Source organism: Gambusia affinis, linkage group LG06 (genome assembly GCF_019740435.1).
Source record: "Gambusia affinis linkage group LG06, SWU_Gaff_1.0, whole genome shotgun sequence".
NCBI classification, from domain to species: Eukaryota; Metazoa; Chordata; class Actinopteri; order Cyprinodontiformes; family Poeciliidae; genus Gambusia; species Gambusia affinis.
The window spans coordinates 5,561,735-5,588,504 of record NC_057873.1 but is presented as its reverse complement, the minus strand read 5'-3'; the positions used below and the strand labels follow the sequence as shown (position 1 = coordinate 5,588,504).

Below are 26,770 nucleotides of genomic sequence, written 5' to 3'. Positions count from 1 at the left end.
CTCTAGCGTCCGCTCAACAAACTACACACACACACCAGACTATAAATTTCAGTGAGTTTATTTATCCAAAACAAAACAAAAAAAGACTTCCAATCCAATATTCAATATCCATGACTTCTTGAACATGTAAAATTTGCCTCACTGAAAACAGCCAATTACATCAAATTTTAAAAGAAAAAAAAAATAAACACAGGCATTAATAAATTTACTTAAATTTGGAGACTTTAAGTTAAGGTGTACTCCATTTGAACACGCCATTAGAAAACAAATTGAAGGGGCAACTCTTAAATATTTTTATACCCGTTACCAAAACTTTGGATTTGTCTTTAGGTGCCCGCTTGTCCCTCCCACCGTTAACCGATGCACTTCCGGTTGTGACGTTCTCTCGTCCGGAGTTGTGACCGTTGAGACAACAAAGGAGTGCATCAGGGCAGCAAATGCGCCAAATTACCCACCCAATACTATTTTTGTAAAAAGACCTTAAAGACTGAGACAATTTGGATTCAAAATTTATCAACTTTTATTAAATCCAGGGTAAGATGCTCTTGTCTCGGTCTTTAGGGTTCAAAATGGCGACCTGCGTCAGTGCGGCTAATTCCAACTGAAACATTTTAGCTTTCAGTCGGCAGCCGTTACTAACGGCAGGAAGCCAGGAAACAGACAGCTGCCGGGTGTCTGAACAACGGCATCCCTGTTCGCTCGGTAATGATTAGGTCGCTTTTGATATTTAGTTTTTTTTATTTACCCCACAAAAAGAAAGAAAAATAGAGGTCCGTCCCCTCAGAATTAGCCAAATTAAAGCCACATTTGCGACAATTTCTGGGACTACAAAACCTGGAGAACAGGGATCAGAGCTCCGACCAATGAGAATGGAGCTTTATTTGGAGAAATAATTCTCATTGGTTGGAACAGTTGAGAGCATCTCACCAGAAATAGATAGGGGAATTTGTTGCTAAAAGCAAATAAAGATTTTTATGACAAACTGAGACCAAAACCCCACAATATAAAGCAACGACAGGCTGAGCGCATACGCCACAGGCTCAGCAATACAACTACTCTTTAATTTTTTCTTTTTAGGCCAATTATTCAGCAGTTCTGCACCATAATATATTTATGTCATCAAAGATGTAAATAAAGCAGTCCAAGTCAGAGCAGATGAAGAAATCACCTCTCTGAGTGTTTTAAGTGCAACTCAACCTGCTGAGGTGGTTCTGATTAAATTCCTGGTACATTTTAAATCAGATGGTTCAGTTTGATGCATTTGGCGAACATTAAACAAAAAAAACAAAAAACAAAAAAGAAGAAGGGGATGGACAAAACAGCTTCTGCCCAACAGGAATTTATGTAGCCAAGCTTAAGCATGGCATAAATCAACGTAACAGCTTCCCTTCAGAAAACAAAAACGGCCAATTATAAGCTGCACTGCAGCAAGAAGCACGACTACGCCACAGATTATTCCTCTTCAAAACACCAGCTATCGCTTTGACAAATCAGTTTTTGGAGGCGGTTTAACAAACCTGAGCTGGTGACACAAAAAGAAAAATAAGATAAAAGTCATCAATCTAAACAGAGAAGTTAAGGGAAGCCATCTTGTTGACTGTGTGCTTGTTAACACTGGTAGCAGGAGAGAATAAGGGCAACATTTAAACACTAAGTGCATGTTGAAGGAATTGCACTGTCAAATTTTTAGAGTAATAAAAAAAAAAATTACCGATTACCTCAAAAACATTTCATGAACACAGTCAAATAAATGTTTTTGCAAATTTGTTTCTTCTCTAAAATTATAAATAAACTCCCGGGCTGAAGTTGCAGGACAAACAAACTGGCAGTAGAGGGAAAAAGATCTCCAGTGCTAACGGGCAGCTTTCCAGTTCGCCAGCCAGTTATTACAATTTCTTTTTTCTTCTTTAAAACAATCTTAAAATGAAAGTATGTACAGGAAGTGAAAGCTGAGCCCTGCATGTCGGCTTCGTGTCTCGCAAAATAAGGTACAACAAAAAAGAAAGAAAAGAAAGATGAACGAACGCCACTGGATCAGGAATTCCCGCAAATCGCGGTGTTTTGTTTTTTTCCCACTTTCCACGCTGCTGCTGCTGCTTTTCCTCTTTTCTCTCTTGACTTTTAGTGTTCTGGTGCTGAAGACGAGCGGAAAGGAAAGGGGTCAGGGTCTCTTGGGAGAACGAGCTTCATCACAAGCAACCGAACAGTCTGGTCGTCTCTTGGCGAAGAAGAAGAAACAAAAACAAAAAAAACAAAATCCAGTCTGTGCTCTTTGAAAATCCAAGTTTGCCCTCATTTATCCGCCAGACCAAACCGGTTCTGAATCCTCCTCATCTGGTCGGACGTCGACAGGAACCAATTCTCAATCAGGTGAGCATGAATATGGAGTGATTAAAGATGGCGGGGGTTATTACTTCGGAACGTGTTGAAACTGCTCGTTAAGGCACTTATTACAAATTGGTGAAGAGTTTTAAAGGTGAAGACGTGCAGAATGGAGGGCGTCCTTTTGGGGTTTGGAGGTGGATTGTGGGTCAGAGTCGTTCCGGTTGTCGTTTTTTATTTTTTTACGTTTGCGCCGACGTCGTTTCCGTTTTGGTCCCGTTCTTTCCTCCTGCCGTTCGCGTCTTCAGTGCGTGGCGGAGCAGCGCGAAGCCTCTAAGTGAGGCCGGTGAGTTTTTCCAGAACGCGTTCCAGGTGGCGGCATCCGAAAAAGAAACTGTACACGAAAAAAAGGTTTAAAAAAAAGAAAAAAGAAGCAAGACAAGCAGGGGATGGAGAAGGACTTGAAGGAGAGCGGAGGCCGATCTGTAGAAGACAGATTACAATCAAGTCAGACAGGAAATTAGAAAATAAATATTTTTTATGAAATGTAGCAACTTTCAAAAACATTCACACTGTTCACATTCCAACTAGGAATGCACAGATCCACTTTTTGTCCCCAATATCTGATTTTAGTATCGGCTTCTATCGATCCGATATATAAAATCAGCTGAATGCATGTAAACGTTTCTTTTATGGATGCACTGATTTATCAGAGCTGATTTCCGTGATTTTGGGTGATGGGCCGATGTTTGATGTTTGCACGTGAATCAGATCTCATCTACCTTAGCGAAGGTCTAAAAATCAGAAACAGAGGTTTGACTGAGACCGGCCCACCAAGTCATGTCTGCACGTTTCCAGTTAATAGTCACCTCACCGTTGCCAAGTCAGCAACTTTCTTACTATATTTAGCAACATTTCAGGTAACTGGCATTGCCTAAAATCGGAGTCCACAAGTCAGGCTTTTTAAAGATCTGGAATCAGCCACAAAACTGTGATCGGTTCACCCCTAGTTTCTTTTTCTAAACATCAAATAAATTTTATTTAAGTGCATTTATATCAGCAACGCACGCTGTGATAAACCAATTAGAGGTGCAGTTTTCCTGCAGATTGCCGGTCACAGATCTTTATTAAGATCGGCTTCATGTACAATTATCAGCCGATCATCCACATTTAAGTAAATTGTTCAATTTATCAGCTGGCTGATTAACCTGTGCATCACCGACACCTTCACAATCTCTGTCAAATGTTTAAAATCAACTTTAATTTGCTCAGTCAGGAGTAGAACAGTCAAAGTAAAATAAATTAGAAAGTGGCAATAAAAGGTCGACTACTTCAGTCCAAGATGTAGAAATACTGCAACAAACTTTCTCTCAAATGGCTTAGAAAGTGCAATTAGGAAATATAAAATAAATTCGAAAGCATGACATTGCTTGGCGCACAAAGCATAGAACTAGACTGAATAGATCTGTCCTTATGGATCAAACACTAGCTTTGTTTCATTGATGATATAATTGAGCAATTTGACATCTTGAAGATAAATTTGCTCAATGAAACACGTCAATTTAGGAAATAAGTTTTAGAATTGGACGTTTTTTTTTAATAATTGAAATTTGTTTATTTCTCTAAACTGCAATGGAAACAACTGAATGTTGGAAAACCACAAAGACGACGACAGGAAGTAGCTGAAGTATCACGGTGCTGCATGTTTTTGATGACTTATGATGTGAACAAACTTATTCATTTACGTTTTAAATTGTGTTTATTAAACAACACAATTGTGAAATTAGTGAAACTGCCCAACATTAGCAGAATATTGACAGCTTTGCGCATATTTGTAATAAAAACGCAGCTACTGCCACCGATACCCGATCTGGAATCGTTTCAGTATCAAGACAGATTCAAACTAATATCGGATCGGTGCATCTCTAGTTTAGAGGGCCACATAAAGAGCTCTGGCGGGCCATGTTTGGCCCCCGCGCCTTCAGTTTGGCACACGTTTGCAGTACCTGCAGGCTCACTGCTTGCCCTCCTCGCCGCTCTCGCTGTGGTATTCGGCCACGTACAGGCTCTTGTCGATGATGCCGGGGATGGGCTTGATCTCCGTCCCCAGCTGCTCCTCGATCGCCTTCAGGTTGAAGCGGTCGTCGTACGTGATGAGGTTGATGGCCAAACCAAGATGGCCGAAGCGTCCTGGGAATCAATCACGGTTCGTACGCTCGAGCATTTTCAAGGCAATAACAGCAGCACAAACTAACTAAAGACGACTTTTCATTTTACAACTGTATGAGTTATCACTTATCAATAGTGACTAGTGATAGCATTTCACACAGCAGGAACAAAAGAAATAAAGCTAAATTTTATTTTAAAGCAAACTTAAACACTTGACTGCTCTGTGAAGGAAAAGAAAACCAATTTAACAAAAAACTTTCAAAATTTTAATAACATTTAACAGATAGAATATCTGTTAAACAGATATTCTATCTGTTAAATGTTGTTAAAATTTTTTAGGATTTTAAACACGCTGTAGGGATTTAAAATCTTAAAGTCACTGAAACAACATTTACTCTGCTGCTCTTACCAGATCTTCCAATACGATGAAGGTACGTCTCTCCCAGTTTAGGAAAATCAAAGTTGATCACAACATTCACAGCTTGAATGTCAATTCCTCTCGTGAAGAGGTCTAAAAAAATGAATAAATAAAATAAAAAAATGAACTATGGAAAATCATTTACCAAAGTGCAACATATATTGTAAAGTGATGCAGATCAAACATGATCAGATTCATGAATCATAAACAGGGAAATAATAATTTGCTTTTGGTTGTTCTGTGAATCAACATGGCTGTATAAATATCTAACAGGAGCAACTGTAGACGACAACATGATGTAGACTAAAATAAAAACTAATTAGTCAAATAGATGCAATGGAGAAATTGAGCACTCAGTATCTATGCACCACAAATCTGGAACAAACTTCCAGAAAACTGCCAAACAGCCGAAACACTGAGTTCCTTTAACGCAAGACTGAAAACTCAAATGTTTAAAGTTATTTTTGAACCATAATAAATGAAACATCGACAATGATGGTTGTTATCAAAATGTAATGTTTCTTACTGTCTTTTATATCTTTGTGTTTTTATGATGTAAAGCTCTTTAAAATGCCTTATTGATGAAAAGTGCTACACATTTTAACTTGATTTATGATTTCAGCATTTGCAGAAGAAAACTGCAGGATGAAATCCAGGCAGAAAATTATTCTGATAGCATGAAGCTACGTTTATAAAAATGAGATTTACTTAAGACACCACACACGAGTGGAAAGGAGAAATAATCTGAAGCAGCAGCTATCATCCCAAACACAGTGAACAGGAAATGACAAGGTGCATGCTGGGTAATTACCAAAACGTTCAGACAAACACTGAACACATTCGAGTGTTAAACAGGCAGAATAAATGTAGTGAAACATCAGAACCACTTTTCAAACTGCAGCAGCTAATCAAACAGTTACAAATAAATGATCTGTGATCCCAGGTTGTGAATGAGACTGAAGCAGCTTTAAGATGTAAAAACCACCAATCAGACGAGACGTTTACACATTGGAGCGCCGAGCAGCTGCATCACTCACCAGTGCAGACCAGGTTTCGGCACAGCCCATTTCTAAAGTCATGGAAAACACGGTTGCGATGTTCCTGAGAAATAAAAAAAAAAGAATCAGTTAACTGCAGACTCAAAGTTCATCAGTTGAAGACACCAGACTTTGTTTTACAGTGTCTTTTCAACAACTGGAATCATATGAACTAGAGGTGAACCGATCAGTTTTCTAGCCGATCATCTACTTTAAAGCCTGATTCTTATTCTTTTGTCTGAAAAGTCACTAAATATAATAATAATAATATTTGCTAACAGTAAGCTGCTAGGAAATATCACCATGTGGGTCAATACTAAAGGCCTCCCTTAAAGGAACATTTCTGATTTTTTCTTTTTCAGTCCAGCAGTTTTGTGGCACAAGGAGCACTACAAGCTAAGTTAAGTATTTTCCCCAACTTACATTTAATCAATTAAAACACCTGAAACCGAACATTTCATTATATCCTCTATGCTTTCATAAGATATTAAGTTAGCTGCTGTCTTAGAAGCTAAATGTCTGTTGCTAAGCTAAAGCTATGCTAGTTAGCTGGCTGCTGCCAGGTCCCTTAAACAAAGCAGCTAAGGCTGGGCATTTATCATATTAATAATCATTATTGTGAAAAATGTCTTGTTAGAATTATGATCAATGATCATCTTGGAATATTTCTATTAATGTGTTAAAAAGAAAAAAAATATATTGGAAAAATTATTTTTACAATTTTCTCCGCTTTGTTTCATGGCAGCGTTAATAAATCTAAAACAATATGATTAAATGCAAATACTGCGTGCTGGTTATTAATATAAATCACTTGTTTTTAATCATCTATAACTACATACTGTCTATTATAGTAGTAACTCTTGCTTTGTGTGAATGAGAAAACCCAACAGAGCCAACTTGGCATTCTCTTGCTAAAGTCCAGACTGTTCATAAACAATAAGACGGCGATGGATTCCCCTGATACAAACGTTTTCAGTTTGAGGTGTTTTAGATATCTAAAACCTTTTGGATAAAAAAACCCAGCAAATCTTACCAAGCATTTTTGGTCTAGTTTCTAGTGTAAATATCTTATTACATATAAATTAGCACAAAACTAACTTATAAGTAACTTTTCAGCTAAATATAGGAGCTTGTTTTAAGTAAATAATTCCTTAATATTGTTGAAAATGTAATAATCCATTGGCAGATTATTTCCAATGCCAGTTTTCATAATTATTAAGGGATTATTTACTTAAAACAAGCTAATTTATGCGAATAAAAAGCTAGTTTTGTCTTATTTCAAGTGTACTAAAAAAATACTTTGTCATACTTGGTGTTAATTATCTTTATGTGACTACATTTAAAAAATGTGACCTGTCCCTTTAAGGCCCTGCTGTCATGGCTGTTATCTATCAACATGAACGATTACAGGAAATCATAGTTTTCTTTGGAGCAGGAACTCAGGTTGAGTAACAGCGGACAGTAAAACAGGTTTTCCAGCTGACCTGTCTCATCTTGGCATGAATGTAGAAACATGAATAACCAAGCTGGGAAATCTTCTTGGCAAGAAGCTCCACTCTCTGAGAGGAGTTACAGAAGATTATCGACTGGTTGATCTGGAGCTGAAGGCCAAAGAGAAACAAAGGGAATCAGTGTGTGGTCAATGCAGAACGCCATAAGTTCACAGCACAAACGGGAGGCCCGGGGGCCAAATCTGGCCCGCCGTAGCTCCTAATGTGGCCAAAACGTGGCGTCCAAACCTCTTGGCATGGAGGCCAAAAATGTCAAGTTGCAATTTTTGTACTTTCCCCCCCCCCCAATTATAATGACAAACACTACTTTCTCTTTTGATAAACATGAGCATACAATATTTTAATGATACCTGCAGTTCTTTGTAGATTTGAAACAAAAAAAAGACAAACCAAATGCTAAATTTTGAAATTTTTTCTAGACATTTTTGTATCTTTTTTAGCCACTAGAACAGCTAACTCTTGTTAAATACAGACCTGGCCGTGTCCAGCTCTGTATTTTATTAAAACCCACTGGATGCTTTTGGTCCTTGTTATGAATAAATAAATTAAAAAAAGCCAAACCCTGGATGAATACTTTGTGTTGCACGTTACATTTTCCATTTTAAGATTTTAAATTGCATAATTTTTGAACAGCCTGGCATCAGTGAAAATTTCACCAAGATTGATTTTAAATGCGGATCCGCATTTGATGCCAATTTTAGGCTGTTAAACTGATCAAGGGCCACAAATGGCCCCAAAAACAATCATAAAACCCTGGAGGGACTGAAAAGATGTTCAACATTATTTACTTTTAAAAAACACTTACTGAACGCTGAGACAAACAACTCTTTATTGATATTTTAACAGTTTATTGGGTTTTATCAATACATTCTGGCCCATTAAGAACATTCAGATTTTTGATTTGGCCCTAAATAAAACTTGGTTCGACTCCACTGCTCTGGACTCTAAGGGGACAGAAATAGAACAGTAAAGATAATATTGTGCTTAAATATTATTTTATCAATCCAATCAAACCCGTTTCTCTCCGCTTTCATCAATCAGTCCCTCTGATTCTTTGCAAATTATCGAGGAAATTCACACAAAATTCAACAAATCCCTGCACTCTTTTGCATTAAAATAGAATTGAGAGTTTATTGCAGACTTTTGGCAAAAATGGTGAAAAACATTGGCTCCAAGTGACTGTTTACTCCCACCTGCAGGTGGCAGTATTTCTTCTGCTAAACAGCTGCCTCACTTGATGATATAATCTATAACAAAGTCGCATTTACCATCACACAAATATTTATTAATTACTTACACAGACTTTTTTTTTTTTTTAAATTCCAAAACAATGGCAAAACCCCAGAGGGACTGAAAAGATATTTAATTTTAAGAGTTCATATTTTTACAGTTTGTTCGGTTTCATCACTACATTCTGACGCAGCCGGCCCCTTAAGAGCATTTCTGATCTTGATTTGACCCAAAATGAAGACGAGTTTAGACCAAACTTACCCTGGAGAACAAGGTGTTGAGGCAATGGACCTTTTGCCTTTCTGTTACATAAGCATAATACTGAGTCACTCCCTTCAGCGTTAGCTCCTCCATTAGGTTGATCTCATAAGGTTTTTGCAAATGTGCGTTCTGTAACCGGGGTAAAAAAAAATACAAACACACATTTAGATGATACTAGAAGCTTTAGACAATATTTTAAAAATGTGAGTAAATGTGATTTTTTTTTTTGGTACCATAAACTTCTGCACACTGAGCGGGAAAGTGGCGGAGTAAAGTAAAATCTGCCTCTGTTTGGGCAGGAAGCTCAGCATCTCCTCCATCATGACCACAAAGTCCTGAGACAGGAGCTTGTCGGCCTTAACGCAGAGAAAACGTTTCGTTTTCAGCTCAATACACGGATTTATTCAGATAAAAACAAAAACAGATGTTTAACACCAAAAATGACTCACTTCATCCAGAACAATCATCTGGACCCGATTGACTTTGGCCACTCCTTTTTTGATTAGGTCTAAAATTCTGCCTGGTGTTGCAATAACCACATGTACTGGAAGACAAAAAGAAAAGAAAATGGCATTATTAATATCTGTATTGATCCCGATAATGGGGAAATAAATCGGATCAGATATTTGTGACTGTGCAGATCTATTGAGTCCAATTCTACGCTTTCTCTGTTTTGAGAAACGTCTCATTTTTATATATATTTCCCATTATATTTAGATTTCCTAATTGCACTTTGTGAATTATTTAAGAGGTTTGTTGCAGTTTATTTTAATGTCAGTTTTCATTATTTATTTTTACATTAGATTCCAGTGATTAAATACATTAAAGTTGTGTATTTTTCTTTATAAAACCCCTTCCCGGTGGGAATCGGATGCTCACCCGTTTCGTCGAGCCTCATGATGTCGTCGCGGAGGTTCGTCCCCCCTGTGGTCGCCATGACCTTCACGCCGCCCATGTGTTTACTGACCTGGATGCTTATTTGGCTGACCTGCAGTGCCAGTTCTCTGGTGGGCACGATGACCAAAGCTGCAATAAAAATCATATTAAAACCCAAGCAAAGCTGATATTAATTTACCGTCATGTTTCTATTAGAACTGCAGAGTCAAAAACAAAAGTTTCAGAGTGGGAATAAACATTTCTCGCTTTAGTTATACATCATGCCTCATCAGAATAAATGATGCTAGGTATTTCAACTGCTTACATCCTGGTGTGAATACATTTCTAGTTTAATTAAGCCGAGAAAGGCTCTAAGAAATCTGCTGATGACTGAAGTTGTCAAATTTACAGCTTGTTTGGAGACGATTATTTACATCTAAAAGCTTTTAAAGTTTTCCTGTTGTGGCACCAGAAGGATTTGGAATAAAAATATGAAATCTGCAGGTTTAATAATGTTAACCATAATAATTACTTGTCAACTTTGTAATTATTTTGACTTTTAAATGTTTTACAGAGACAGGGCTCCCATTAAACTGCAAAAACATAAAATCTTACCAAGTATGTTTGTCTTGTTTCTAGTGCAAATAAATCAATAAAGTGTGAATAAGAAATTTTATTTATGAGTAACTTTTTAGCAACATATAAGAGCTTGTTTTAAGTCAATAATTCTTGATTGTAGATTTTTTTAAAAATATATGTTCCACAGTCTGATTATTTTACTATAATGAGACATTTTTCCATTGTTAAGTGAAATAATCTGCCAGTGGAACTTGTACTTTTTAATCAATATTAAGGAATGATTAACTTAAAACCAACTCCTATTTCTTGCAGACAAGTTATTTGTAAGTTAGTACACTTGAAATAAGACAAAGCTGACATATTTCCACGAGAAACAAGACAGAAGTATTTTTGCAAGGTTTGGTGTTTTTGGAGTGTATAAGCAATGAACGGTGAGAATAATAATGTAAATGCAACAAAAAAATCAACTGAAATTCAAAGCCTAGAAACAAAAAAATAAATAAAACAAAACAGGTTGGACATTTGTTATAAAAACGTAATCTTTAGATAAATCTGCAAAACAATTCTCTTTGCTCATAGAAGAGAGTTTATATGGGTCTTATTTTGCTTTAATTAAAGCTTCTGGAGATTAACATGCATCTATTTTTATAATAAGTCTTTTTGAAGCAATCAGGGAATTCCTCACCCATTCTCACATTTTCACAAAGCCTTTTTGTTCTTCAGTAATCATTACTTGGCATAAACCTGAGACAAAACTCCAGATTTAACTCTTGACGTACAGAAATAATTGAGGCTTTAACAACCAGCAACGTCAACTTTACATTCCCCAAATTTCAAAATGAACATTTTTTATTTTTTATTGTGCAACAAAGAAACTGCATAAAATGTAAATTTACAACAAAGGCCTCCAGTAGAAGTAAAGCTAATTTGTGTCTCTGTACTCTCATGTTTTAAAGTTGCTCAGTCCTGGATGCGGTTTCATTTCTCTAATCGTTCTCGTTATGTGAATCTGCAGCAGCAGCAGCTAAATGAGCAGAAACCAGACTGACCCTGTAAACAGTCTTTCTTCAGGTCGATGCGTTCCAGCAGGGGAATGAGGTAGGCTCCGCTCTTTCCTGTGCCGTTCTTGGCTCGGGCCAAAATATCTCTTCCTGACAGTGCGATGGGAATGCTTTCCTCCTGCACAAAAACAAAACGCGTCTCCTGTTCATGTACACAACATCTTCAAACATTAAAGCTTCATATCAATATGAAGCAGAAAAATTAATTTCCCTCCACAAACTGATTATCGCAGTATCTTCAGTCTTTTCCTGTCATCACATGTTTAAATTATTATTATGACTCACTCTTTAAAACAGACATGAAAGATTAAAGTTAAAATTGGCTCACTTTCAAAATTTCATTCCATTCTGATCTGAGTTTAACATGGGAACCAGTTTAACGGTTAAAATATTTCCAGCTAAATCAATGGGAGAGAAAATGGAAAGGCAACGGCAGCCCGAGATAAAAATAACTCCTCTTCAAATGTAAGAGTTCACTTTCTACCAAACCCAGTCCAGACTGGTTCGATCTAAACCCACAAACATCCACCAAGTTTAACACAGGAGCAGCAACAGATTATATTATGCCACGATTTGAGATAATTTAAGAGTTTATTAAAGGAAAATAGTCACTTCTGATTAACATTTTACTACAAATATTTGATGCGTTTTGTTTGTATCAAAACGTATCAAAGGAAGTGGTTAATTACATGCACTTTACAAGAAAAACAAAGTTTAAGTAGTTATGGCAATAAATGATAATATTGTTTAAGTAACATGATGGTAATGCCATAATAATTTAGGAACACATTCTCAAAGATAAATAAACATTTAACACTGGAACTGGAAGACATTTTAGTATAAAAATAAATAAAACTGAAAAACAAAATAAAATAAAAAAACACCAGACTGGAGACTTTTGCCATTCAGTTTTTGGTAGAAATAAAGAAAGATGATGATGATTGAGTTAGTGTTAATAACTGATTTATTGCAACAGGTCTAACTTTGAGAACCAGTTTGAGACTGTACCTGAATTGGAGATGGCTTTTCCCAGCCCATCTCAAAGATTCCCATAAGTAGCTCCCTCTTTAGGCAATAATCTTCAAACTCATTGCCTTTAGTTGCAGTCACATCCTGCAATCACAAAGTAGCTCATGAGTAGGATTACAGGACGGAAAGATGTGTTTTGCCATTCAAATTCAAATTTTATTCAAACTTACCGAAGTTTTCATCCTCATGTCCTTTGGGGGCAATTTCAAATTCTTCTTCCAGTCATCTCCAGGCCTGAGTGGGTAAAGAAAAACATTTACAGTAGAAAAAAAAAAGAGACCAAAATACAAGGAAATCATAATTAGGAAGAGAGTGAACATTAAATATGCACTCATGAAGATTATGATTCTCAGAACTGATTCCAACAGATTCTCTGTAGGACTACTATCTGTAGATGCTACCAAAGCATCTGGCTTCAGTACTTATTCTGATACTATCCACCTAAAAATGCATAGTTGACAAGATTATAGCCTGAAATCTCATGTCATTTTTTAGCATCTGCCCCACTGATCTGAATGACTCAAGTGGAAAAAATTGGTAGCATCCAATATTTTGGAATAAATCAAGTGGAGCGATTGGTAAAATGCAATTTATTGTAACAAATCAAGTGTAAATAATGGTAGAATCCAATATTATAGAACGAATCAACTAAAGACAGCGGTAGAATAAATGCTACAGAACAAATCAAGTAAAGAAATTGGTAGAATCTAATATTCTGGAATGAATCAAGTGGGGGGAAAAAAAAAAAGGTAGAATCCATTCTACCATTTTATTGGGGCCTCTTTCATAAATATTAATTTCTTTGGTGGCAGGACTTACTTGATAACAGCGTTTGTTGGAGGGGCTGACTGGGAATTGCCGTTGATTGCTCCTTTTATCATCTGGTTTAACTGCGGAGGTTGAGGACCTCCTCCACCTCCGCCTGGTGCCCCTCCAGGTTTCACCGAGCTCCTCAGCTGTCCGTTCTGGTTGGACAAGCCCAAAATCACTGGGTTCTCTGTCCTGGTGGTGCTCATGTTCACTTATTTTTATTTAACTCCAATACAAATTAAATCTAACAGTCTCTAAACAAACCGAGTCCACTTCTCTGGGACTTTTCAAACTAAAGATTGCCCTTGGCTTTTCAATAAATCAAATTACTCATCCAAACTAATGGGCCATCAAGTGTCGAGAAATGAACTCGTCCTTTCGAATTTACTAAGACTTCTGAACATGAAAATTAAATAAGGGCTTGGCATAGGGTTAATCGGCCAACTTTATCTGGAAATCAATACACCAGAAAGGCTTAGCTAGCTTTTAAACGTTGGCCCCATTAGCCATCCCGTTAGCTTAACCGGGCCTCTGTGTCCTTTCAAGTCTGTCCAACCCTGAAACATAAAAACATAGAAGGAAACATTGTTAAATAAAAGCAGGGGTTAGTTAAATAAGTAATTCACAATATTTAGCCCTAAAAATTGCATTTTCAATCGTAAGAAGCGCTAGCTAGGAGTTGGCCTAAAGTCAAAAGTTAGCCGACCCTGCGGTGACCGTTGCTAAATGCTAACAGCAAGGCAAAGCGCCACGGTGAAACATATTTCCCACCTTAAAAACATATTTATTGTTTCACGTATACATGCGTGTATACAAAAGAATGGGATAACGTCTTCCCAGTTTTATCCAGCTTGTTAAACCAACGTCAAATGGGGATAGTTAGCTTCGAGCTAGCGCATGAAGCTAGATGTTTGCGGCAGCAATGAGTATTCCGTATTCAAATACGCTCAAAAAAGCTAACACGCGACTTACATTTTCTGCTGTGTTTTAGCGTTAAATCGTCTCTAACAATATTATTAACAATCCGAAATATTCGTTTGTCGATTAGTGACAAGTCTGGGTAACTACGAGCTAACTGGCTAATGGAGGCGAATTAACGTTCACCATTAAAGGTAAAAGCCGTCAGAAAACGCTAACAGTCGAATACATTTCATTACTTTGTCTCGAGTTGAATACAAACGCAGTTACCTTGGATAACAAAAATAAAGCGGTTCCGTTTGCGGTTTTTTGTACAGTGTACTGAATTTTTTTAGCTGACTACGAGAGAGTCTTGTCAAACAAGGATTCAAGATGGCTCCCAGCCGTATTTGAAGCCGTCCGCAGCCAACAAATCAGCTGATTCCATTTCAAATCAACAAATCAACATTTAAGGTTTCCTCGCGAAGAAATACGCCACTGATTAAAATGTCAACATCGCAACTGAGTAAGCTCTAAATTGTTTAACATTTATTAAACAAAAGCTAAAATCGGATTTTTTTTTATTTTTATGCAAGTTTCATGAGTTTTTTTATTCAAAGAAATTGATTTGAAAGCATTTTCTTTTGCCTGATTTTGTTATTTTTTTGTTACTTACATAAACTATTGCAATTTTTGTCCTTAAAATACCCAAATTTCCACTTAACTTTCTGTTTTGGTCTGTCTGATTCTGTAATTTGTAAGTAATTTCTTGGATGGATACTTTTTACTCTTACCTGAGTAAAATACTCATGTATTTTACCTTGACATAACCCATAGATAAAAAGAAAACAAAATAGGGCTGCAACTAGTGATTATTTTAGTTATCAAGTATTTTAGTGATTATTCTAAAAATAAAAAAAATCGGCATATCATGCAGATTTTTTAGAACCATTTCTGCTCCTTTTTAAAAACAGTATTAGATCTAAATAAACACATAATTACATATTTATTTAAAAATAATGCTTATATGGACTAACCTTAGTACTAGTACATGATGACAACCGATTTTATTTATACAAAATGATGTCATCAGACAGACAAAAATACAAAGTTTGTGCAAATCTTGGTATTTTAAAAACTAAATAACAAAAAACATGATTAACATTAGATCTTCTACATTTGAAACTCTTCTACAAAATTTCTGATATTATTCTTGTCATTTTCAGAAAGATTTTTAGCAAATTTTAAACTTTCCAAACACAGAATTTGTATTGTTTCTTTTCTAGAAAAGTTCTGAGATTAATCTATTTTTTTTTCTTGCAGATTTTAGACATTTAAACTCTCTTTTTGACAGAAAGTGTCTGAGCTCCGTTGTAAACTCCCTGTTATTTGTGTTTCTCAAACAGCAGTGACGCTGCAGCCGGATCTGCAGTGTCTCGGTTCCCCCACCAGAGGGCGATCTAGGCTTTGGACGCCGCCCCAGGCATTCTGCGGTCTGCAGGGTTTCTTGGTGAGCGCCATGCTGCGCAGCCAGACATTCCTGCAGAGGGACTGTGGTCACTAGTTTCCCCTCCAACTGCTGTGAATTCATGACTGCAGGAAGTTCTGTACATTTGGTGACTAAAACCAGAGAAAGTGTTTAAATGTAAAAGTAATTTTGTCAGACTTTTAACTTGTGGCCTGCATGGCTCAGTAAAACTGCTCTAAAATATAAAAACAAAGCTCATATTTTAATATTTTAAAATTATTTAAAATCCTTAATTATTGTTTAATTAATTCCTGTTCATCAAGTCGAGTTTTTTCTTTGCCTGACATCTTTTTTTATGTCATTTTTATTTGAATTAAAATAATGTATAATCCTACCTTTGTTTCCTTATTCAAGAATATTTTTGTCACTTTATTGTAAAAACTGTCCTCTTTTTGTTATTTCTAAAAATATATTTGAGCTTTTGATGATGATGGTCAAGATGATGGTCAAGAACGCAAATTTTCATTTAAAGTTTCTATTCTGACTGTATTTTTCCGACTGTTTTCAAAAGCAACTGTTTGTTTTAAGATTAATCTCAGAAGTTTTTGAGGAAAAAAAGGCTTATTTTTTCTTTTTTTTAACTTTTGGAAATTTTCTGATTTTGAAAAGCCAGCAATTTTTTACTTTTGAAGCACAAATTTTTGACTTTTCAAACTCAAAAAATTCCTGGGGGGAGGAGGGCTCTTGAAAATTTCCAAGAATAATCAAAAAATTTCAGGCAAAAATTTCACTTTTTAAATTTAGAAATCAACTTGTTTTTTCTGTAAAATTTCTTAGATTAACCGTAAATGTTTCAGAGATTTTTTGGCAATTTTTTTTCAAATTCAGATATTTCCTTTTTTTCTTACAAAAAAATTCAGACAATCTAAAATGTTAAGAGATTTTTTGGCTTTCCAAACTCTTTTCTCAAAAAAAAAAACAAGGAAATTGATAAGATTAATCAAAATCTTTTGGCGTTTTTTGTTTTCGCAAATTTTCTTTTTTTTTTCCTCAAAGATTTCTGATAATCTAATTTTGTTTTTAACAAAATTTCTTGAGTTTTCCAACTCAGAAATTTCTGGGATTCATCTTAAAACCTTTGATATTTTCTGGCAAATGTTTGACTTTTCAAACTCTGGCATTTTCTTGATTTTTTTGGCAGAAATTTACTCTATTTTCCATGTTTATTTAAAATGATTTTTAGCTCCTCTCGTGTTGCTCAATGCCTTTCCTGCTAAAATTTTCTCTCTCCATGAGAAGTAGAGCTAGAAACTCAGCAACAATCACATAGAAATATTTATTTTAGACCAGACATCCTCGCCAGCAGCTGATTAAAGACTAGCATGTCGTGTCACGTACAGCAGCTCAGTTTGACATGCATGACTTCACTTCCTGTTCTATCGTCCCCAAGTGGCCGAACCGTGATACCAACTTATGAAACCGGGGGAAATATGAGGATGAGGCATTTCCAAACAGAATCATATCATAACCATGAAGAAATGAAGCAGGTTCACTTCGCATGTCATTACCAAGATAAAATAAGTGATAAGTTTCTTTAAACAGATAAAAAAAAAACAGTAATAAACCACTAAAATGGCATAAAAACAGCAGCTATTCTCAATTTCTGTTTCTGGTGTTTATTACAAATATTATCAACAAAATGCCATAAATAGGCCACACAATTATGGATTCTGCAGTTTAATAGAGGTTATAATTATTCACAAAGTCAAACTGGTATATTTAGCTAAAAGAAAAACATGATAAACTGTGTAATATTTAGACCAGTGAATGCAACAGATGTTGAAAAAGTCATTCGACTTTGATTAATTATTTCAGCATAGAAAATATTCTCTGTAAGCAATTTTTTACAAAATAATTTGTGTGGAAAACTGAAGCAAACTGTGACTGAAGACATTGATCAAAGACGGTTTTATACCTCCAAATGTTTTCATACTGAAAGCAGCAGACAGCAGCAGCTTAATGCCGAAAAGAAAGTACGTGAATTACATTCAGACCCAAAGAGATTTACATTTGAAATATGACAAAATGTTTATTTCGCTCCAGCTAAATGATCGTATCTATAAAACTTCAAGTGAACCTGCTATGCAAAACTGACATTTTGCATGTTTTTGTTCCTCCATTTGGTCTTAACTTCTCCTCTGCAGACGCTGTACAATGGCTGCTGGAAAAGACTAACTGTTTTGTTGCTGACTTACCATCCAGAAACCACTTGCTGCAATCATGGTGGTCGTGCAGGAGGCTCTACTTCTGCTTTTCAAAGATGTACGGCTGTATAATTGCACATCTGTTGAGTTGGGGGGCGTGGCCAGCAGCAGCTGATTTGGATTTAAAGGGGCAAGACGCCCTAAAACATCTTAACATAGGCAGAACTGAGCAGACTATAATCTCATAATCTAAGAATGATTTTGTTTTGTATCACCTGTAGAGTTCTCCTAATCTGTTCAACAGGTCACTTGTACAGATTTAATCTGTACTTTCTTACTTTCTAAAGAAGTAGTGCTAAATTTTTTAAGTATCTATATTCTACATGAATTACCTGGAAAAAAATCAAAAAGTTTAATACATTTTAATATAAACTTTGCATTATTTTTGCACTAAATAGATTTAAACTTTCAGTTATTCCTGAACTGGTTTTGTAGTTGAACTGGAGAGCTGCTTTTGCTACACATGGCTGCATCCTGGGTGCACAAATGAGCATTATCACAGATCCTTCCTCCATATTTAATATATATTCTGAATTTTACCACTTTTGGACAATAAAGCACATTTATATACTATTCAAAGCTGTGAAAACAACACTGTATTTTTCTCTCTATTTATAAATATCTACTTGTTTTCTGGTGAACGTGTTTTAGGAAGATTAAAGACAAACATGTGACCAAAAGAAAACTGGGGGCATGAATAACTTGAAGTGAAAATTGACTTCAGTGGCACCGAGCAGATCACAGGAAGGCTCTCCACACAAGTGATCAAAGTCAGACTGAATGTTTTAAGGTCTCAAGTGTTTGAACTTATTTTATCTACACTGAAAAACATACTAGCAACTTTGTAGCATTTAAAATGTATTTTCAACAAGAGCCTCTACGCATTGCCAGGGTAAGAAATCCTCAGTGGGGGAAACTTTTCAGAAGAAGAATTCAACTCGTTTGTGGTGTTTATGGAAATCACGGTGTCTGGTTTCGAAACGTCAGATTTTTGCAGATGATGTGGTTCTGTTCACACCTTCAACCCGTGACCTTTACGGTCCGCCGTAGCGGTTTGCAGATGTATGATGCCAGCCAATAGGAGTTTATTAATGCAAAGCTTTGCAAAGATAATTGTGCTTTCAGAGCAAATGCCAGCCTGTCGCCTCCAAAAATAATTTGGAGCATTTTTATGCTGTTCTTTTTGCACACTTCAGTGCATTTCACTAAGTGTTTAAGTGAGAGAGAGAAACTAGATGGTGACTAATTGTGAAACCCAAATTACATTCTTTGCTTCTCAAACATTAAAAAAAATAAAAATAATTCACATTTAACTCCCATTTGTTTTACTTAAACCTCAAACATGCAAACAATGCGTTTCTTCCTCTTCTTCACATGCAAGTCGTTTCCAAAACACCGAACTTTGTGTTGATGTTTGGCAGCTACAATCTCTAAAATCCCTGAAACAAAGTGAGTGACCTAATATTTAAACAGTTAAGGACAGAAATCAAACAAAACTCTCAATATTGCCGTAGAAAGTACCACAGTAAAAAAACGATAACGATTGTTTCTTTTCTTCACAAAAGAAACAAAGACAAAGTCTCCTTAATAGATTTCATTTTAAATACTGAATTGTTTTATTTAGTTTTATTTTACTGAATAAGTCCTGTCTGCTAGTGCGGAATATAAAGTTGTTATTGGAGTAATCAAGGTCAAACAGTTTTACTTTCACCAGTGGAGCATTGCTGCTTTCGCCATCATGCTCCACTGGATGCATGAAACTTTATCAGATATTTCTTTGGGTTTATTTTAAATCTAACAACCACAGAGACAAGAAGTAAGAAGAAAAGAAACAGAGAAAAGTGGGAAAAATCGCAGGTTAAAACAAAGCAACCTAAAATCAAGCAAATAAAGTCGCCTGTTATTTATTGCATATCCAAAACTTTAAAGGTGTTTTTATGTCGGTGCATCGTAGATAGAAAAAAGGGGAACATTTTCGCCAAAAACTCAGAAATTTAGAGACTTATTTCAAAACTTTTTCATTTTTTTGTAGAAAATTTCTGATATTGATCTAAATAATTTTTTTCAAAAACTTTAATTTAGCATGTTTGGTGTATTTAAAAAAAGAGTCTAGTTTTAATTTTTTGGGCCCAATTGTATTACCGTAATTTCCGGACTGTAAGCCGCGACTTTTGTTTCAGGCTTTCGACCCTGCGGCTTATACAACGATGCGGCTTATTTATGAATTTCTTCTAACGGCCAGTAGGGGCGCTGGAGCAGAAAATGTAAGCGTGAGACAGCTGGAATATATATGTAGAGAAAGACTAATGTAACATCGTGCTTTGTGCATGAATAAAATTAGCTTGAACAGACCCTCATCATGGAGAATGCAAGAAGAAATGCATATGATGCAGCTTTCAAGTTAAAAGCAATCGAGCAGATAAAGAAGGAAACAGACACTGAGGAAGAAGACTTCCATGGTTTCAGTGCACAGGAGGAAGAGGATGACGGCTCTCCGTGACTTTTAACCGTATGTTATTTAAACCAGCCCTGTTAGTGTTTTGCTACATTGCTGCTGTTCAGAAAGAAAAGCTACGGCATATTATTAAAACTTTAAAAACACTTTCTGTGTACCGTCTGTCTTTGTAAATATCTCATGTTTCAATGTAGGCACATGCGGCTTATACACCGGTGCGGCTTTTAAAGGAACAAAATGTGTTTCCTTTAAAAATGTAGGGGGGTGCGGTTTATAATCAGGTGCGCTCTATAGTCCGGAAATTACGATAATTTATTTTCAGTAACAAGAACAAAGTTTGGGTCACTTTGTTTCAAAACGCTCACTATATTTAGCCAATTTTTAAGAAAGAATAAAAGCTGATTTGGCTGCAGCAAAGTCGGCTTTTCAGTAAAAATCAAGTTTTATCTTTTGTTAAAACTTGGTTATAAAAACACAAATAAATTCTGTTGTATTTTACATTTCCCTGTGTAGAAAATCATGTTAAGAATTTTTACCCCGACTACAAATTAAAAATCTTCTGCATCTACGGTTCACATTGGATTGCAATCGGGGCCGCACAAAATCACTCTAAGGGCCACAAATGGGCCCCGGGCCACACTTTGGACACTCATGATTTAAAGGGAAAGAAGGTCAACACCCTTAAAGTCTGGAAGAGAAAAAACAAACCGAGAAACCACAACAACCACCAAAGCAAATGTTCCAGTTTGTCAGTAAATATCTCTGATTTTAAATAAATATTACACAGAGAGCACTCAAAAAACGTAATCGAGTAATATCTGTAACGTACTTACACTGTTTGTGAGTCGAGAGCTAGTTCTAAGCTTGTTGTCATAGCAACTGCCTACCAAGATGGCTGCAGGTTACATGTGTGACGTCACATGAGAAAACTGGGCTTCAGGAGCCACTGCTGGACCTGAAGAGGGTCCAACAGTGGACCGAGACATTTGGCAGTCTTGGGCCAAATGTTGCAGAACTAAACGAATTTACACAAAAACAAGATGAGCAGAAACATAAAGGTAGTCGTCTTAAAGCGACAGTACGGAGTTCTGAGAAAAGCCTGAAAATTTACACAAGCAAACCTTACAGTTATGATGTTTCCTGTAATGAATTTCAAATGTCAAAAAAAAATAATAAAAAATTTTAATTTAAAAAGAAAAAAAATGTCAAAGTTTTCTAGAAAATTTCTGAGATTAATCGCTAAATTTCTGAGTTTTTGCAAAAATGTACTTCTTTTCTCCATCTACAGCGGCCCTAATATACAGTGGTAAAATCCCTCTAGAGTTTTGCATCTACCATAAATATCAGGCAACTTTATTTGCTTAATTTTAGGTTGTTGTTTTTTGGCCTAAGTCTACTTTTGAGTGTAGCACGTTTAATTTGTCGCTGTGGCTGCGCATCGCTGCTCGTGTATCCGTTGCAGAGATCTTTTTTCAGCTGCTAATTCTCTTCTCCGTGTCTCCACCCAACAGAAAGCTTTAGAAGGCAAATTTAAAAGGAAAGCATAAGAGGAAGTGTGAGCGCTTTGTCGCTGCATAAGTGTGAAACGCTCATCTCCAGCCGCGCCGTCATGACTTTCACAAAGACCTACACTGGAGACCCGGTGAGACTTTAACCCACCTTCAAAATAACGCTGATTAATTCATCATTTAGTGTACATTCATCTCCAGATAGTGGATTCAGATTATAATTTAAGTCGATTTACAATATTTCTCATATTTTTATATTTTAATGTTAAAACCAATACAGATTTTTAAAATGGAAACCTAATATTTGTATTTTTTTTCTTTATTTTGCACCTGCAATGCCATGTTTCTTGCTTGTTTGTTATTCTATCATTTAAATTAACCTGCTGCTTACATGTGTTAAATAAACCTAAACAGAAAAGATGTATGTAATATATGGGATTTATTCAAATTAGGTGTGCACTGCTTGTTTCCTGTTATTTAACCAAGCAACCAGAAAAGAAGAACTTGTCCAATGCATGTTGAATATTTAAAAGAAATGCACTGAGGGGTTGATTTTTCCAATGTAGCAGAAAAAGAGGAAATAATGCACAAAATCAGATTTATTTATATGATTTTACACATTTTTGCGTATAAATTGGATGCTTTGTTGTCATTTGCAGCTACATGAATGAGCCAAATTAAAAGTAACTGTTGTTTAAGATGAACTGATTAGATTTTAAACATTTTTTAGTTGACAAAGTTTTCTTTTTTATCTAGTTTGTTAAAATCTTTAATGTTTATTAATGTAACTTTCTAAGCAATTCTTCAGTTTATTTAAATAGCACCAATTTACAACAAACGTCGCCTTAATAAAAACTCAACTTCCAACTGGAAGTTTGAGAAAAAGTAGAGAAGCACTGACACAGGAGTACTTTCTATGTTAAGCAACAAGTAACTCAAAGTTGGAGAAAAACATAACTAAACTAAAGCAACTATGGTAACCATAGTAACCATAGTGATGAGTAGCCTCCTTAGCAATATTGTCAAAAAGAGAGAAAATGTAAAACATAATGACACAAATCTCAGATGAAGTATAATTTATATGGAGAGAAAAACCAGAGGTTAACTGCAAAAGTGGAGAGTAGTAGGAGAATGTAGAAGATGGAAAGTGGTCAGTATGTATGCCAAGGTGTTTCCACGTCTGATACACCGAAGTCGCAACATTTGTTACATTTTCAGCCACAGCGGTACTTTTTCACACGGCACTGAGTTAAAATAAGACAAATCATTTGAAAAACCGGTTCCCCTCCTCGCCTGTGGAGGCGCTGCACCAAGAACCACCAAGAGAAGCGACATGAAAACGTCTGAAGTTACTGAGCACAACTTCCTTCTTCACAAAATGTAAACAACCAAAACTGGAGTGGCATACGGTTGACAAATGGCCAAAAAAATAAACACCCATTTTTCCTGCTAGTCTAGCACGTTTGTTAAGGCTGTATTTACCCAGAATTCCCTGCGCTGTAGTTCACTTCCTGCTTTTGGAGCAATCTTAGGTCCACTTGGCGTTCACATTTGAACTGCACCAGGATTCACGTCAGAGTTTCATCACCTCGCTGACGAAAACTCTGGTTGACCTCTTGAGAGAGAAAGCGGTTCTCTCTGAACTGCTGTCTGACCGAGACCGGTTCAGAGAGACCGAGGTTTGTAGGCGGACCAGAGTTCACCGGTTTGGTCCACATCAGAGTTTGATTGTGCATTCACACCTCCACAAACAAACTGGACTTTTGAGACAAACTACAGTTTGATTAAAGCGGACTAAACAGAGCTAGTATGAACGCACCCAACTTCAGCAAGTCTGACAGCAACATTCTCTGTTGGGAACAGACGGACCAATCGCATCTCCAATATCTGAAGGAGTTTGATTATTATGGGCAAAGAAGAATAATTTCAAAATACTCTGGATTTAGGATCAACAGTTGACGTGTGACTAAATTTTGTGGATTTCCCGATAGTAATCAATTATAACAGTTCAGACTTGATATACACAGCAAAAACACAAAATCTTGCCAAGTAATTTTGGACTAGTTTCCAAAGAAAATATCTCAGTAAAACATATAAATACAACTAGCTTAAAAGTAGCTTTTTAGCAAGTAAGAGTTTGTTTTTGGTCAATAATTTCTTTATATTGATGAAAATGTTCTAATTCCACTGGCAGATTATTTCATTTGTAATAAGACATTTTCCCCATGTTGTAAATGGAATAATCTGCCAGTGGTACTAAGACTTTTCCATCAATAGTAAGTAACTACTGACTAAAATTAAGCTCCTATTTCTGGCTAAATAGCTACTTGTAAGTCAGTTTTGTCAAGTGTATTAAGATATTTGCACTAAAACAACATTAAAAATTCTTGTTAACATTTTGTGTTTTTGCGCCAAGTGAATCCATTGCAGATGATAACAGAAAGTAGTTCTCCTTTAGTTGCTATGGATGTTTTGCTACTCAAAATAGCTCAGATGTCTTTAAAGAGGAAGTGGAAAAAATCTGGCACATTCAGAGCTTCCGGGAACCGATTTGACTGAGAAGACTGCAGGGTTCAAGTCTGTTTATCTGTTACGTAATGACTCATATTCCGCTGCAGTGTCATAACGAAATTCTCCTTGTTCTTTATTTTATAGGACTATGAATCTTACAGCTATGACAATAGCACAGATGATACCTGCGATGACGAAAACTCGATGTTCCTAGACTTTTACTCTGTGTTCAGCCCGGTGCTCAACAGCTTCATCTTCCTGCTGGGTTTGGCCGGAAATGGCCTGATGGTCGCCGTCCTCCTGAGGCGTCACCGTCGGCTGCGCATCACTGAGATCTACCTGCTGCACCTCGCCCTGACCGACCTCATGCTGATATTCACGCTGCCTTTCAATGTGGTCGAAAGCGTCGCTGGATGGATGTTCGGGGAGTTTTTCTGCATGCTCAATGGCGTGTTGAGAAACCTGAACCTCCTGTGTGGGAGTTTCCTCCTGGCTTGCATTGGATTCGATCGGTATCTGGCCATCGTCCACGCAATCCCCAGCATGCAAAGTCGACGCCCGAAAAAAGTGCACCTGACCTGCGCTTCCCTTTGGTTCATCTGTTTCCTGTTGTCACTGCCCAACGCCGTCTTTCTCTCTGTCAAGCCAAGCACAAACGACTCCTTGCCCGAGTGTGATTATTATCGTTATGAAATCAATGCGCAAAACTGGGTTCTGGCCAACAGGGTCTTGCATCATGTGAGCTTTTTCTTCTCGCTGGCGGTCATGTGTTACTGTTACACCGCACTTGTCATCACTTTGTTCAAGAGTCAGAAAAGCCAAGCAAAGAAGGGAGCCATCCGGCTGGCTTTGCTTGTCACCATTGTGTTTTGTGTCTGCTGGCTACCAAACAACATCACCTCGCTGACAAAAACGCTCATTGACCTGGAAGTCGTAACGAGTGACACCTGTTGGTCCTGGAAAGTCCTTGCTCAAGCTCATACTGTGACAGAGAGTCTGGGTGTCTCACACTGCTGCCTCAACCCGTTCCTGTACGCGTTCGTTGGGGTGCAGTTTCGGAATGAGCTTTTGCATCTTCTGTGTCGTCTGGGCTGTGGCCGCTTTTGCCTGCGGTTTATCAAAACTCAAAATTATGGAAGACCGTCTGTTTCTGATGGAACGACATCGAACAGCATGATCATGTACTGACTAACGACTCAAATTTATCAAGAGTCTAAAGTGCTACCGAAAGGGCTGGACCAATAAATCAGATATATCTATCTATCTATATACATATAGATATATCTGAATATCAAAAGATACCTGTCACAATAACAAATTGTCCCAGAAATTATTGTGATAAACAACATTGTTGTTTGAGACCATTTTCAACAAATATAATGATAATAGTGGCATAATAATGCTAGAACACGTTCTCAAAGATCAATAAACTTGAAATGCTAATTAATATTTAACACTGGAACTGGAAGACATTTTGAATATCCAAAATAAATAAACAAAACAACAGAACCAACAAATAAAATGAATTATGAAGTATCTGTAAACAAAAATATCCTTAAAAAGGTCTAGCTGATACCAAAGCACCAGACTGAACATTTGTCTATATTTTGGTAGAAAAAGATAGAAAAGATAAAAACAATAAATCATGCAAATGGAAATTATTGACAGTGTTTTAATTCATCATTCGATTAATTGATTTACTGGTTACTGTGCCATCAACTAATTCATTGACTCTCTGGTTACCTAACAAAAACCGGTTAAGTAACTAGCACTGTGTCTCACAGCTGCTTAAAGTGGACAGGGAACGTTACGCCACCAATTTGGCAGTGTTTCGAATATTTAACCAATAAAACAATCAATAATAATTACCGAGGTCAATTCATATGAGCCACTTACCCTGATAAGTTTTTCGGCCGTGTTGTCCAGCCCTATGCTATAATTTACATTTAAGGCTCCCACAGACTCAGCGGTACTGTACATATTTCAGTCGAGCGTACTAATTTCCTACGCGGTGTCTAATCCTCACCCAGGCGAAAGCATTTTCCTCCACGTCATTTTCGTTCTCTGAAAGTCGTTGATGTATCATCCAAGTTGCTATGTCTCTTTCGTGAAACGCGCTTCAAAATTTGACGTCATTTTGTCCACAAGATGGCGCCGATTCTCAACCTCATTAGCTCAGTGTCACATACAAAACAGTCCGATTTGATCAGTTTCTCGCCGAGCAAGTTCACAGTGCGACGTCCAGTTTATGTTCGTGTCGAGCATGCGCAGACCTCCGAGGAGTGAAGTACGCTAGTGTATGTATTCCTTTCCATATGTGGCCCATAAAAGGCACGAAATGGGCTGAAAAGGGGAACGGTAAGG

The 26,770-nt window shown here is 36.7% G+C and overlaps 2 protein-coding genes across 3 annotated transcripts; one reads left to right on the top strand and one right to left on the bottom strand.

Moving 5' to 3' along the window:
• Positions 1-42: 42 nt before the first annotated feature.
• On the bottom strand, positions 43-14,635 carry ddx6 (DEAD (Asp-Glu-Ala-Asp) box helicase 6). 2 transcript variants are annotated; one of them, XM_044118445.1, is made up of 14 exons: positions 14,492-14,635; positions 13,313-13,860; positions 12,664-12,727; positions 12,473-12,577; positions 11,453-11,582; positions 9,828-9,974; positions 9,398-9,492; positions 9,182-9,304; positions 8,949-9,077; positions 7,431-7,547; positions 5,947-6,010; positions 4,901-5,002; positions 4,329-4,512; positions 43-2,805 (listed from the first exon to the last, which is right to left on the bottom strand). In XM_044118445.1, the coding sequence occupies exons 2-13, from the start codon at positions 13,507-13,509 to the stop codon at positions 4,337-4,339; spliced, it is 1,449 nt and encodes a 482-aa protein (XP_043974380.1). In that variant the 5' UTR covers positions 13,510-13,860; positions 14,492-14,635; the 3' UTR covers positions 43-2,805; positions 4,329-4,336. The 2 variants fall into 2 exon arrangements, with proteins under 2 accessions (XP_043974380.1, XP_043974381.1); XM_044118446.1 differs by lacking the exon at positions 14,492-14,635 and adding an exon at positions 14,276-14,400.
• A 7,188-nt stretch (positions 14,636-21,823) lies between these two features.
• On the top strand, positions 21,824-26,425 carry LOC122832075 (C-X-C chemokine receptor type 5). The gene is made up of 2 exons (XM_044118447.1): positions 21,824-22,029; positions 24,551-26,425. Exons 1-2 carry the CDS (start codon positions 21,997-21,999, stop codon positions 25,592-25,594), a joined length of 1,077 nt encoding a protein of 358 aa, XP_043974382.1. The 5' UTR covers positions 21,824-21,996; the 3' UTR covers positions 25,595-26,425.
• The last annotated feature ends 345 nt before the right edge of the window (positions 26,426-26,770 follow it).

What these genes read in the sequence shown, in the direction of transcription:
- ddx6 (XM_044118445.1), bottom strand. Translation starts at nt 13,509, where the DNA reads ATGAGCACCACCAGGACAGAGAACCCAGTGATTTTGGGCTTGTCCAAC. An exon ending in TCAACACCTTGTTCTCCAGG is followed by an intron (nt 7,548 to 8,948) that starts GTAAGTTTGGTC and finishes TTTGGCCTTCAG; the next exon opens with CTCCAGATCAACCAGTCGAT. An exon ending in TCATCGTATTGGAAGATCTG is followed by an intron (nt 4,513 to 4,900) that starts GTAAGAGCAGCA and finishes ATTGATTCCCAG; the next exon opens with GACGCTTCGGCCATCTTGGT.
- LOC122832075 (XM_044118447.1), top strand. Translation starts at nt 21,997, where the DNA reads ATGACTTTCACAAAGACCTACACTGGAGACCCG. An exon ending in AGACCTACACTGGAGACCCG is followed by an intron (nt 22,030 to 24,550) that starts GTGAGACTTTAA and finishes TTTATTTTATAG; the next exon opens with GACTATGAATCTTACAGCTA.